General features: G+C 41.4%; 1 protein-coding gene across 1 annotated transcript in view; it reads left to right on the forward strand.

Moving 5' to 3' along the window:
• The window catches only part of LOC127575510 (coiled-coil domain-containing protein 162-like), a 40,009-nt gene that overhangs the window by 18,749 nt on the left and 6,765 nt on the right, over positions 1-14,495 (forward strand). The window contains exons 12-17 of the mRNA XM_052025444.1: positions 1,472-1,525; positions 4,682-4,849; positions 7,475-7,627; positions 11,336-11,470; positions 12,667-12,819; positions 13,286-13,495. Of these exons, the coding sequence (XP_051881404.1) occupies positions 1,472-1,525; positions 4,682-4,849; positions 7,475-7,627; positions 11,336-11,470; positions 12,667-12,819; positions 13,286-13,495 (873 nt within the window). The remainder of the gene's footprint in view (positions 1-1,471; positions 1,526-4,681; positions 4,850-7,474; positions 7,628-11,335; positions 11,471-12,666; positions 12,820-13,285; positions 13,496-14,495) is intronic.

Genomic DNA, 14,495 nt, shown 5'->3' on the forward strand with positions numbered 1-14,495 from the left:
TTTGCCTCATAGCCGTGCGCAGTTCTGGTTTGACTGGTGTTTAAAATATCTCTCAACTAATAAAGAAAATTATCCCTACTATCATCCCAACCACTTTACCTATTCATTCAGCTAGTTAAGGAGATGAACATAAAAACAGAAATGGGAGTGGTTGTTTGGGCCCTTATGCCAGCTCCATCATTCAGTAAGATTGTGGTTAATATCTTACCACTTTCTTGTGCTAACTTCCTAAAAGACTGAACCGCCACAGCCCTCTTGGGTAAGGAATTTCACAGAATTCGGGGACCTGTGGAGATGCACTCCAGGTCTCAGAGTGTCTTGGAGCAAAGAATCCGATGTGCAAGTTTCAAGCCTGCCATATCCTATCCATACCCCTCCTAACTTTATATACCTCAGTCATGTCCCCTGTCACCCTCCTCCACTCCAGGGAGAACAGACCCAGCTTCTTCCATCTCTCCTCATATCTAAACTGCTCCGTCCCAGACAACATCCTCGGGAGTCTCCTCTGCACCCTATCTAGTGCCATATCAGAGGTAGATAAAACTAGAGGGCATAGATTTAGGGTGGGGGGGGAGATTTAGAGGGAATATTGGGGGGAGTGGGGGGGGTGGTCTTCCTTCAGCCAGAGAATGTTAAGTACCTGGAATGCACTGCCTGAGAGTGTGGTCACTGACAGCATTTAAGAAGTGCCCAGACGAGCATTTGAATCACTTAGGCATAAAAGGCTGTGGACCAAGTGCTGGGAGGTGGGATTAATTAGAAGGGTGCCCACAGGTCAGTGTGGAGGAGTTGGGGCAAATGGCCTGTTTCCATACTGTATGATTCAATGACTCAATTGCATCTGGGAAATTTAAACTAATTAAATAAACCTGGAACAAAAAGCTATCTGTAATAGTCACTCCACCAGATTGTCATTAAGAACCTACCTGGTTCACCAGTGTCCTGGTAGGGAAGGCTGTTGTCCTTCCCTGGATTGGCCAATGTGACTCCAAAGCCAGAATATAGTTGACTAATAACTACCCTCTGAAGTGGCATAACAAGTCACTCAGTGACAGGGTATTTGGAGATGGGCAATTAATGTTTAGCTTACCAGTTTCACACACATCCTGTGAAGAAGCACGTCTTAGTGTCCTTCTCTGCATGGTCTTGCCCTTCGTCAGACTGAATTCCCATTTGTATCTTTTCTGTCCAGCTGACCAGACCATTTATACCTTTCCACAGGCTTCAACTTTCTTCCTCACTGGTCAATTTCTGTTTCATCTGCAAACATCTCAATCAAGTTGAAATCATAAACCCCAAAAAGCGAGGGGCCACAGCAAACAGCCTACCAAATTGCTCAATGTGGGAGATGGGTATTCTTCAAAAAATCTAGAAGTTCCCTGTAAAAAGAAAAATATTGTTTATTGCATGGAATTATAAAAGTCTGGAAATTAATTTGTTAATATTTTGCGTAATTGTTTTTTTTCTGTAGGAAATGAAGGGAATGCAGCAATCTCAAGCACCCTCTGCAACAGCTGATTCCCAGGTAAACTAGCCACTGTTTGTAACTGCTTTTACAACCACAGTGTTTGAATACAAGTCTAAAGCTGGCATTACTGAACTAGCACTGTTGTGGACTGGATTAGCTGTACTGCCTGATCGCTACGCTAGTGGACGGTTCTACTACTAGATGGACCTAATGGACAATCCGGGAGAATGCCACGACTGGACACATGAACTACAAAAAATTTCATGTCATATTATGACTGGGCAGGGTCAACAAGAATTTATTAATGCAAAATAGTGTTTGATGAATTTGTGAGCACCTTTTGAAGATGTAACTAATACATTTGATAAAAAGTAATTAGTAGATATGATGTATTTAAATTTTTTAACTCATTTGTAAGGTGTCATACATGAGGCTGGGTATCTTGTGGCAAGTGACTCGAAGAAGACTTCTACGGAAATCTCTTGCTGTTCAGACAATTTCAACACTTGTCTTTTGCTGAGGGAAGAAAAGGTTGTTAAAGAACCAAGAAGCCAAAACCTGCACCATTATGTGTGCCATGAATAATTTCTTATGTCAATGGATGATGAGTCCTATTGATTGGGGGATCAAATACTGGTGGTTCCCAATCTTTTTTAAAAATTTTTTAATATTTTATTTACAGCGTGGTAACAGGCCCTTCCGGCCCAACGAGTCCGCACCTCCCATTTTAAACCCCCAAATTAACCTACCCGTACGCCTTTAGAATGTGGGAGGAAACCCACGCAGACACGGGAGAATGCACAAACTCCTTACAGACAGCGACGGGAATCGAACCCTGATCGCTGGCGCTGTAATAGCGTCGCGCTAACCGCTATGCTACCGTGCCGCCCCTTCCATCATTAGTGGTCGTTCTTCAATCCGTTATATTATTTGGTGTCTGGAACTTCCAAAACCTCCAGCTTTTAAACAATTAACTTTCAGTTACATTTTGGTCCCTGCAGTTAACTCAAATCTACCTCCTCTTCATTATCCCTTTCTTCCTTTGTCTCTTTCCAATGGAAGGGGAGCAGCTGGATCCCTGTCATAAACCCAGAGAAATGCTTCATGGTAAAAGAAAGAAGACTTACATTCATACAAAACCTTTCATGATTTCAGGACATCTAAAGTGATATGAAATGCACAGCCAATGAAATGCTTCTGAAGTGTATTCACTCTTGTGAAATAGAACTAGTTAGGACTCTAGGGTGTGAACTCGTAATTGAGAAATGAAGTTGGAGGAAATGATAGAGATGCGTTCAAGACTAAATTTTATACAATGACTTTTATGTTCTCAAGCATTTCCAAATGTTTCACAGCCACCACTCACATTTGAAGTATAATGACTATCACGTCATGAAGGTCATTGTGTGTGAGATAAATCATCAGATATTCTATGCTGGTGGTGTTGGTTAATGGAAATATATACAATGTATCTCCTTGCCTTCAAACAGTAAAACTTTCTTTTTCAATCTTATTAATTTTCAAATTAATACAGATTAGTACATATAACGTCGGTGATTATACACGTAATACAAAGAGATCGGGAGGACAATCATGACATATATAATCATAAAGAATAAAAAATATATTCTAGGCCCCACGGTCTCTTAGTAAGCGAATATATTACAAAAGAAAAATCAAAAAGGGAAAGAAAAAGATTTATTGTATAAAAAAACCCAAATTGAAAAAAATTATAAGTAATAAAACGAAACAAACTTAAAAAAAAATTTCAAAAGAAAACAAAACTGGACTGATATTTCTCAATGAACAAAGAGCATTATTATGTCGTCAACTCCGCTCCTCTAAGTTCAAAGATTATTGAAAAGGGATCTATATCATATGAAAATATTGAATGAATGGACTCCAAACTTCCTCAAATTTAAGCAAAGAAATAAAACTTTTATGTCTACTCGAATGAGCAGATAGGGGCTTTTTTTAAACATCTCATCTGAAAATATCCCTCCATCTGTTCTGAGTTAAATTGTCAGTCTAGGTTTTGTGCTCGAATTGAGAATGATACCAAGGTTAAATTAGGAGTATAGTTTGCATAGACTAACTTTATAGTCCTGTGATTATAGAAGATTAATTGAGCTGTTAGGTTGATTATCTGGTCCATGGAGAGAAACCATTTTCTCTGGATGGGAAGCTCATAGTAAAGTAAATTAAACTTAAGATTGTTAAATTTGGACCAGAGAAAGTTGAGAGAAGATATGAAAAGTTTTCAAAGTTATGAGGGTATCCAGACAGAGTATATGAAGGGAAATTGTTCCCATGGTGGAAGATCTAAAGCCGGAGTGCTCTGATGTAAGGTGATTCACAAAAGAACCAAAGGTAACATGAGAAAAGTCTTTTATGTGTAGTGAGTGGTTAGAGGTCAGCACCTGGAATGCTTTGCCTGATGGGAAACGGATGTAGATTCAGTTGCAGTTCTCAAAAGGGAATTGGATCAGTACTTGGAACTTAAAAAAAACTGCAGGACTGTGGGGGAAGGGCAGGGACTGGCTGCTGGGCTTTTGCAAGGAGATGAATTTCTTGGGATATTTTTCAATGATTCTATGAATTGCAGCCTGGCCATTATGGGGTGATGTCAGGAAGCACGTCTTGATTTTTATTAAGCAATGTTATTAACAGTTACAGAAACAAGTCTACTCTCTGGGGTTAAGATATGATCTGGACACATGAGACTGCAGATGCTGCAATCTGGTGCAACAAACAATCTGCTGGACGAACTTAGCAGGTCAAACAACATCTATAGGCGGGGTGGGGGGTGGGGTAGGGTGGAAGGGGAGGGAGGTCCTATGGGGTTGAAAACCTGCATCAGGAAAGATGTGATCTGTTGGATGTTGAAATTGGCTAAGTGGCCCACTTAAATTTCTGCATTCTTACTTGCTGCAGACAGATGCACAGTTCTGATGTTATTAAGCTGTGCCACTGACCATGTTGAACTGTGCCCACTGTTAATCAGATTGAGGAAGGTTTTCTAGTGAGGAACAGAATAATAAACATGGAAGCCCTGCAGAATAGAACTTGATGTCATGCCAGGAAAATCAGGAGTGGGAAGAATGCCGGTGAACTGGTCTCATCCCTGATGTGTTTGCTCCTGATAGAAATACGTGTTGCCAAATATCAGTGTCGCTGGATTTCTATGTTGTTTTTTCCCCCTTTTCTCCTCAGTTAGCTGATTTCAGTCATCAGATAATTATAGAGATCACTGCTCTCCGAGCAAAGCTGACTAACCTGGAAGAAGAGAACATGAGGCTGAAAGAGGAGGTGAGGAGTGAAGTGAGACAGGAGTATGATGCTTTGGTCAGGCACCTGTTTGCATCCTGCTTTGCATTAAAGGTATGTAATTATGCAGCAGTATTAAAACATTCCATCCATTTGTATGTTCTTTTTTCTTGCCACATCAACTGTAACAATATGGCATAGAGGCTTCATTCAGGAGAAGGTAAATGTGTGTGGGTTTGGGGTCAGTTAAAAGAGTTCACATCAGGCCCTAAATAGTGAATAAGATAACTTACTTGGATAGAAAAGATAAGATAACATCTTTATTAGTCACACGTACATCGAAACACACAGTGAAATACGTCTTTTGCATAGTGATTTTTTTGGAGGGCAGCCCGCAAGTGTCGCCACGCTTCCAGCGCCAACATAGCATGCCCATAACTTCCTAACCTGTACGTCTTTGGAATGTGGGAGGAAACCAGAGCACCCGGAGGAAACCCACACAGACACGGGGAGAACATACAAACTCCTTACAGACAGTGGCCGGATTTGAACCCGGGTCACTGGCACTGTAAAGCATTGTGCTAACCACTATGCTGCCGTGACTGGTTAAGGTTTAGGGGGATATGGGGCAAACACAGGCAAATGGGACTAGCTCGGTTAGACACCTTGGTTGCATGGACAAGTTGGACTGAAGGGCCTGTTTCCGTGCTGCATAACTCTATGACTCTAACTGTCAGAACTCATTTGATATTTTTCTGTTACATAATGAAAGGAGAAACTAGGCAATTATGTACGGTTTGAGATTTCTCCCTGGTTATTCATAGTTTAGACCCAATATAATAGCAACTGTGCTAGCAGCCCATGTGCATCAACTTTATTGCGATTTAGGGAATGCAGAACAATGCCCAGAAAGTGCTATATTGCACTTTGAGTACAAATGACCAAGACAGATTTTTACCTGTGGTATTTAGAGTATTTGAAGAACTCATTTGATTAAACTATCCTTGTATACTTACCCAGATTCCCCTTTATGGCATCTGTGCTCCTGCTTCACCTCTTCTTATGGTAGTTTAGGAGAGGAAGTTGCTCTTGAGTGATTCTGCATTTCCTGTACATTTTATAGATATGTTTGTGAAGTTTAGATAACACTGACAGACCATTTAAGTTTCTCTTCTCCCACTTTAATACTTTCTCCCAAATCATGGAGTCAGATTTATACAGAACGCAAACAGGCCCTATGGTACTGGGCAGGCACGATAGTACAGCAGTTAGCACAGTGCGATTAAAGCGCCAGCGACCCAGGTTCAATTCCGGCCGCTGCCTGTAAGGAGTTTGTACGTTCTCCCTGTGTCTGTGTGAGTTTCCTCCGGGTGCTCTGGTTTCCTCCCACATTCCAAAGATGTAGGGGTTAGGAAGTTGTGGGCATGCTATGTTGGCGATGGAAGCATGGTGACACTTGCGGGCTGCCCCTAAAACACTCTACGCAAAAGATTTCACTGTGTGTTTCGATGTACATGTGACTAGTAAAGATATCTTACCCTGACCAATGAGGGCAAGCATGCCATATGCCTTCTTCACCACCTTGTCTATCTGTGTAGCCACTTTCAGGGAACTACCTACTTGTACTCCTGGGTCTCTCTGTTCTGCAATACTCTCCATGGCCCTTTCATTCACTGTGTAAGTCCTGCCCTGGTTTAACTTTGCGCTTGTCTGAGTTAAATTCCTTCTGCCATTTCTTTGCCCACTTCCCCAGTTGATCTGGATCCTTTTGTAACCATAGACAACCTTCTTCATTGACCCTCATACCACAAATTTTGGAGTCATCCACAAACTTACTAATCATGCCACCTACATTCTCATCCAAATCTTAATGTAGTTGACCAACAACAGGGGACCCAGCACCAATCCCTGCCACACACTACTAGCCATAGGTCTCCAATTTGAAAACCAGCCCTCCCTATACTACCGCCCTCTGTCCTTCCACCAAGCCAATTTTGTATCCAATTGGTTAGCTCACTCTGGATCCCATGTGATCTCACCTTCTGGACCAATCTACCATGTGGGACCTTGTCAAATTCATTTTAATTCTGTCTTCAGTTATTAATGGGATTATTCAGGAGCAGTTGGGATAATGGTCAAACTGCTGGAGGGTTGTTTCAGCTGATTCCAATTGGGAAGTAGGTGACAGGGCTGGAATTTACTGCATTGTGTGGGGAAGAAACACATCCTTCCCATGCTCAATACATTCATTTTCTTCATGTCTCAAACCCGGCTTACGCCCAGCCTTCGAAATTGAGTCAGAATTGTAAGGTAGCTGCCAATCCTCTTGGAAGGGGAGCTCCTGAACGTAGCACCATTTTGAATTGGAAGTGATGGCTGGACTGTCCTCTTGTGCATCCCCATTGCAGCGATGGGAAATCGGCCAGGATTGTACAGTACTGGCTTCTGAACCTTTTATGTGTTGCCCAATTTTTAAGATGCTTGGCCAAGGAGAAACATCATATCAGAAATCCTGCTACCTATTCATAATTCATACTCTATGAATTGGCATGAAATTTGCTTTTGTTAATTGAGTTAAAGAAGATATTATCACACTAATTTTAAACAAATTAACTAATTGCAGTTAATTCCACAACCATCCCCAATATTAGCGAGTGTATCGTTAGTGGCAGTATGATGTGTGTAAACATGTTGTTGCTGCTGCTCTAACCATAATATTTGTCACTTTCACAACAACAGCAAAAGCTGGATGACTATCACATTAACATGAACAAAGTGGCCTGCAAACTGATCAGTGAAGTGAGGAGAAATGGAGTGGAAAACATGATTATTCTCAAGAGGAAAATTGGCTCCACAAGAAATGATGACACTTTAAAAGAAAACCTGGCACGGGTAGGCAAGTTTGTTAGCTCTCTAACTTTTGCAGGGGTCAAACAAAAAAAAACAGGATGAAGCATTTCTTGGCACAGAAGTCAATCCAACCCTCAACCCTGGGTTAGGATCAACTTGTTGAGGTCCATTGTTTATACAACTAATTGTTGTTCAAAACATTTCTTTTTTTTAAATCAGAGCTCCAATCATAGTCATAGAGTTATACAGCACAGAAATAGCCTCTTTATCCCAACTCGTCCATGCCAACCAAGATGCCTTTCTGAGCTACTCCTATTTGCCTGCATTTGATCCCTATCCTTCTAAACCTTTCCTATCCATGAACCTGTCCAAATGTCTTTTCGGTATTTTAATTGTTTTTAAAATCTAAAACAAATGGAAATAAATTCATAAAAAATAAATCATTCAAGTTTTCATACATCAAGCAATGTACAGGTTCAATGCACATCTGTGTGTTTGTATCTGTGTGTTTATGCCAAAGCTTTATCTGGTGCACTGAAACCCCTTCCTCTTGTTTTCAGAGAGCAATTTATCTATTTGTTAATCTCCTGCGTCAATGCTTTCAAATAATAATCTCCAATTTTGACATTTCTGTACTTTTTCCTCAAACTGAATGTCTAGATCGAAATCCAGAGATTTTGAATGCTAGGAATAACATTTTCAGCGAGGTGATTGAATTATAACTTTGTGGATAATTATTACAGTATGTGGAATTCCATTAGGAATTTAAGAAAGTAATAATTTACTAACATTTAAATCTTAGTCCAAAGATTACAATTTTTAAACTTTTTACATCCCACAGCTAATAAATTAGAACTAAATCAAGTCATTTGACAGAAGTTGTTAAAGTCTTGGCAATTTTTCTATAGATTGGTATTTTTAATCACTCATTTCCTTTAGATCTGATTAATGTATAAACGTTGACCTGTCTGGAATCTAACTTTCTTAAGCAGAATGTAACACAGCTTCTTACTGGCCAGCAGTGATACTTACATGCTCTAGTTTATATCATCTTAGCTAAACTGCATTTAGTTTGTAAACAGCGAGGCAGTAAATTTAGTTGGAATAGTTATATAATATTTTTCGATAGATCTTACATCTATTGAAGAACATCTCAGACAGGTCTCCACCTGCACAGGTTGTGTTGTGCAGGCAGGGAGTCTGCAGAGGATTTGGACAAGTTAGGAGAGTAGGCAAAGAAGTGGCAGGTGGAATACAGAGTAGGGAAGTGTGGGGTTATGCATTTTGATAGGAAGAATAAAGATGTAGACTATTTTCTAAATGGGGAGAGAATTCCGAAATCAGAGATGCAAAGGGACTTGGGAGTCCTAGTTCAGGATTTCCTTAAGGTTGACTTGCAGGTTAAGTTGGTAGTAAGGAAGGCAAATGCAATGTTAGCATTCATTTCGAGAGAACTAGAACATACAAGCAAGGATGTAATGCTGGGGCTTTATAAGGCATCGCTCAGACTGCATTTGAAATATTGTGAGCAATTTTGGGCCCTGTATCTAAGGAAAGATGTGCTGGCACTGGAGAGGGTTCTGAGAAAGTTTCACGAGAGTGATCCCAGGAATGAAAAGTTTTAACGTATGAGGAGTGTTTGATGTCTCTGGTCCTGTACTCACTGGAGTTCAGAAGAATGATGGGGGGGATCTCATTGAAAACTTCCAAATACTGAAAGGCCTGGATAGAGTGGATGTGGAGAGGATGTTTCCATTAGTAGGAGAGTCCAGGATCCAAGGGCACAGCCTCAGGATGTCCCTTTAGAACTGAGATGAGAGGAGGAATTTCTTCAGCCAGAGGATGGTGAATCTGTGGAATTTGTTGCCATGGAGAGCTGGGGAGGCCGGGCCATTGGGTATATTTAAGGCAGAGATTGATAGGTTCTTGATTGGTAAGGGGGGGGGGGGGGTTAAGGGTTACGGAGAGAAGGCGGAAGAATGGGGTTGAGAAAGATATCAGCCATGATGGAATGGTGAAGCAGACTGGATGGGCTGAATGGCCTAATTCTGCTCCTATATCTTATGGACACCTCATAGAGTCTTACAGCATGGAAACACGCCCCTTGGCCCAACTCATTCTTGCAGACCAAGGTGCCCACTGAGCTAGTCCCATTTGCTTGCATTTGCCCATATTCCTTTAAACCTTTTCTATCCGTGTACCTGTCCAAATGTCTTCTAAACGTTGCAATAGTATCCGTTGCTACCACCTCCTCTGGCAGCACGTTCCACATACCCAGCACACTCAGTGTGGGAAAAACTTGCCTCTCAGGTTGCCTTTACATCTTTCCCCTCTCACCTTCAACCTATACCCTCTAATTTTAGACTCCCTAGACTGGGGGAGAAAGACAGTGACCGTCCACCTTACTTATGCCCCTCATGATTCTATAAACCTCTATGACATCTCCCCTCGGCCTCCTTCACTCCAGGTAAAATAGTCCTAGCCGATCCGGTCTCTCCTTATAACTCAGGTCCACTACTCCCAGAAACATCCTTGTGAATCTTTTCTGCACCCTCTCTAGCTTAATCACATCTTCCTGTAGTATGGTAACCAGAATTGCACACATTATTCCAGCTGCAGTCTCATTACTGTCTTGATAAGCTATAAGTTGACATATCAACTCATTGCCCTAACTGATGAAGGCAAGCCGTGCATACACCTTCTTCACCACCCTGTCCAACTGTGTCACCACTTTCAGGGGTGACACAGGTTTCTCTGTTCACCCTAGGTCTCTCTGTTCTAGAGCACACACAGTGTATGTTCTGGCCTGGTTTAACTCCCAAAATGCAGCACTTCACATTTATCTGAGTTAAATTCCATCTGCCATTTCTTTGCCCACTTTCCCAGTTGATCTAGATCCTGTTGTAACCTTAGACAACCTTCTTCACTCTCTACCACACCACCAATTTTGCTGTCATCTGCAAACTTACTAATCATGCCACCTACATTCTCAACCAAATTGGTAATATACCTGACAAACACCAGGGGATCCATCGATCTATACAGCATACCACGACCTCCAATCTGAGAAATAACCCTCCACCACCACACTTTGATTCCTTCCACCAAGCCAATTTTGTATCCAATTGGCTAGCTCACCCTGGATCACATGTGGACTAGCCTACTGTGCAGGACCTGGTCAAGGTCTTTGCTAAAGTTCAATCAAAGGCCTTGCTTTAAATTTCATCAGGAAATTTAAGCAATATTCCCCATTGCCCTCCTGTACACTTGTAGAGTTAATAAAAGAAAATGACGTCCTGCCAGGAAGAATGGTCTTCAGTTTGATTGTTCTGTCTGCCTGTTTTTCCTACTGAGGGTTCAGCTTGAAGAAGCACCATGTTGGTTTGATGAGCAAAATGTTTAAAAAAAAGTCCATTTATTTCCACTACAGATTATGCTTGGAAGCGACTGGCATTCCTTCTCATACAACTCAAGAATCAAATTTAATTTAAAAAATATTGGCCTAGATATTAATTTGCGTAACATATACTTTTTTTTATTCCTATGTAACTGAAGTGTAAAATCAAATGCTAAACACATTTACCGCCTATTTTTGGACTCCCCTACTCTGGAGAAAAGACTGCTACCATCCACCTTACCTATGCCCCTCATGATTTTATAAACCTCTATAAGGTCAAATCTCCTCGAAGAACAGAGTGGAAGAAGGAACATATCCTCTGAAGCAGAAAACCTATCTTTTTCCTTTCTCAGCAAGATCAGCTACAGTCCTTACGGGAAGAGAACAGCCAACTGCAGAGATTGATGTGTCAGCTGAAAACTCTGAACTGCTGGAGACTGACTGTAAAACAGGAGCAGTTTCAAAGATCCTGCGCTGCTTTGGAGCAGGTGAGGAAAGATGGGCTGGCAGAGCATAAACTTCAAAATAAACAGCACCTTGTGGAGTACAGTTACTGGTCTGACTCCAATACCAAGTCAAGGATGTGTTTTTGCCATGTCATTAATCTTTATTGACCCTCAAGTTACCCTGTGAATGTGGTTTCTTCACTAGGTATTCTTTTTGACTTTTTAAAACAGCAGTAGAATTTGTGTTGTGACTGCAACTGAAGGACTGATGGAAGTTTCTTCATTAAAGGCTTTCAAAATGATATTCGTTATATATTTGAAAAAGGATTTTAGTAGGGCCATAGGAAAAACACATAGGAGTGGGAATAATGAACAGCTCCTTCAAAGGGCTGGAACAAGCACCATGGAGTGAATACCATTCTTTAGTGCTATGTTATTTTGCGAATACAGAACAGCTTACAGGACCACATGTCACATTTTATCAGGCGAGCAAGAGTGAGAATCTTATCACACCAGCAATCAGCATGCTCATTAGCTGCTGTATTTTTAAAGCAATCACTTGAATATAGTGGGTACCTTTGTTACATTCACTAATCCGCCCACGAGCTTATTGTCTGGATAATTTCAAAATTGAGAGTGAAGTCCATCCTTGGTAAAAGTCTTTAAGCATGGTGTAACAGGTGAATGTGTGTTGACTTGTATCTTTAGAGCAGTGGTTAAGATGGGGAACAATTAAATGAACATCTTACTCGAGGAACTTCATGGTAGATTGCAGTTTAACTTTTGATTCTAGACTGCATTCAGGTTTTATTGTGTTCAGTTGAAGTCCGCCATATCAACTCTGCCAAATTTACTTTTCTTTGGCATCCTTGGGGCCAAGTGGGGGAAATGTCAACCTTATTTGGCAAATTGTCTAGCTGAGACTGGGGTCCTACCTCCAAGGTGTAAACTAAGGAAGTAAAATTCACCCTTTTTCTTGCTCATACTCCCTTTATCTCTTCCCCCCCTCCACAATCTTCCTTCCCCCCCTCCACAATTTCCCTTCCCCCCCACTCTCCCCCCACTCTTTACCCCCAACTCTCCTCACCCCCATTTATCCCTCCTCCCCCAACTCTCTCCCCCCAACTCCCACCCCCCTTCTCATAAGCATGCACAAACACATACTTGTTTTAGATCAACTATAAAAAAGGCAAATAATAAGGGGAATTGACAATTTTTAATCCATTTTGTGTACGCAGGAAGTTATTCAAATCAAGAAGGATTATCTCAACATTAAAATGCTTGCAGAAGAAGAGGAGGTTCTCCTGCGTCAGCAGCTCATGGCTTTGAGAAAAGCCCTGAGCAGATCCACATCAGAAAATGAGAAGATAAAGAAAGATCTGGAAAAAGAGGTACTCCGTTCCCCAAACACTGCACACCTCCCAACATTTTAAAAACAAGTAGCATTTCTAATACAATTTACAGCTTAATGCACAACATATTGGAGCCAGATAGCACACATCAAAGTCTGCCTTTGACCTGCCTCAGGGATATTGAAATAAAACTCAGTAATGCAGACTATCACTGCATCAGGCTTCCTATGTCACTTGTTAGTATTGTGTTGAAAGCCAGTGTGTTGGCCAGAAGGTGACCTTGCTGTGTGCAGTTTGGCTCCATTGCGTCACACATTTTATTGGCTGTAAATTGCATTGGAGAGTGTTTTGAAATTCATCTGATAACGATCAGATCTTTCTTTTAAAAATCTGTAAAAGAGAGAACAAGAATCAACTACCTTGTGTAGCAGCCAACACCCATCGTTCCTTCCCTACCTTTACAACGGGTACCCTGTGCCTTACGCACTGATTTTCTTCACTACAGAAGCGGCTATTGAAGGAATACCGGCACCGGGCTGACCAGGAGCTAAAGAGCCGACAGCAGCTGGAAAGCATGAAAGCATCCAACATGGAGCAGCAGCTGGATGACATGCAGGAGAAGGAACAGAGGCTAAATATCCTAAACAACGAGCTTGAAAAGTCTTTCAAAATTGCTCAAATACAGTACAATAAAATCAATAAGGAGATCAAACAGGTATGGCAGATTCTACACTTCATTGTGCCCTGCAGAAAGTGACAGTGGGTACAGTCCTGTCTATGATCACTAATATTTCAGCCAACTTCTGGAGTAAGGGAAAATGCCTTCCTCAGAGCATCGACTGGATGTGATGAGATTGGGCTGAGCAGCATCATCTAAGACTTTTGCCCATTTCTGAACAGCACCCACTGTGTCACAAAGTGTGTCGTCATATTTGAATCAAACGTTCATTTCTTTATGATGGTGTGTGCTTTGAAGACTCTATGACTGGTGGGGAACTGTACCTTGAACCCCAGTATAATGCAAAGTCTCTCATTAGTTGATCAGCATAGACGGTGTGGGACTGCCCCACAAATGGTCTTTAGTTGAAAGAGGAACTGACTGTTGTGTTGTCAAAAGGGTGGTTAACAGCCCTGCTTTGGTAACTGGATGCGGACTTTGTCATGCATTCAGAGGAAGTACTGTGGTCTGAATAAACATTTAGTGAAGTTGTAACATACAGGACTTGTGAATGACTGAGACTGCGCAGCATAGAATCACTAAGCATTTACAGCAGGGAAGGGGTCTCTTCATGCAGTCAAGTCCTTCCTAGTTCTATGTAAGAGCAGTCTATCTAGTCTCACTTCCTTGCCCTTTCTCTGTAGCCTTACGGTTTCTGTTTCCATTAAGATATTTATGCAGCTTATTCTTGAATACTGTAGTTGTGTCTGCCTCCACTGCTATCCTTGGCAGTGCATTCCAGACCCTAGCTATTCACTATTCCTCGTGTTATTTTTGGGTTTTATTTGTCACTTTCATACTACAACCAGTAGTTCTTGTTGCCTCTATTAATGCCAATACTTCCTCTCTATCTACTCTGATTAAACCCTCCTTTTCAAAAAAAAATCCTTCTGTCATATCTCTTTGCAGCTTCCTGTGTCCCAAAGAAACACTGCCACCCCTCCCCCACCCACTGCTTCTAGTCTATCACATTACTAAAATCACCTTATCCATAAAA

The sequence above is a fragment of the Pristis pectinata genome, chromosome 10 (assembly GCF_009764475.1).
Source record: "Pristis pectinata isolate sPriPec2 chromosome 10, sPriPec2.1.pri, whole genome shotgun sequence".
NCBI classification, from domain to species: Eukaryota; Metazoa; Chordata; class Chondrichthyes; order Rhinopristiformes; family Pristidae; genus Pristis; species Pristis pectinata.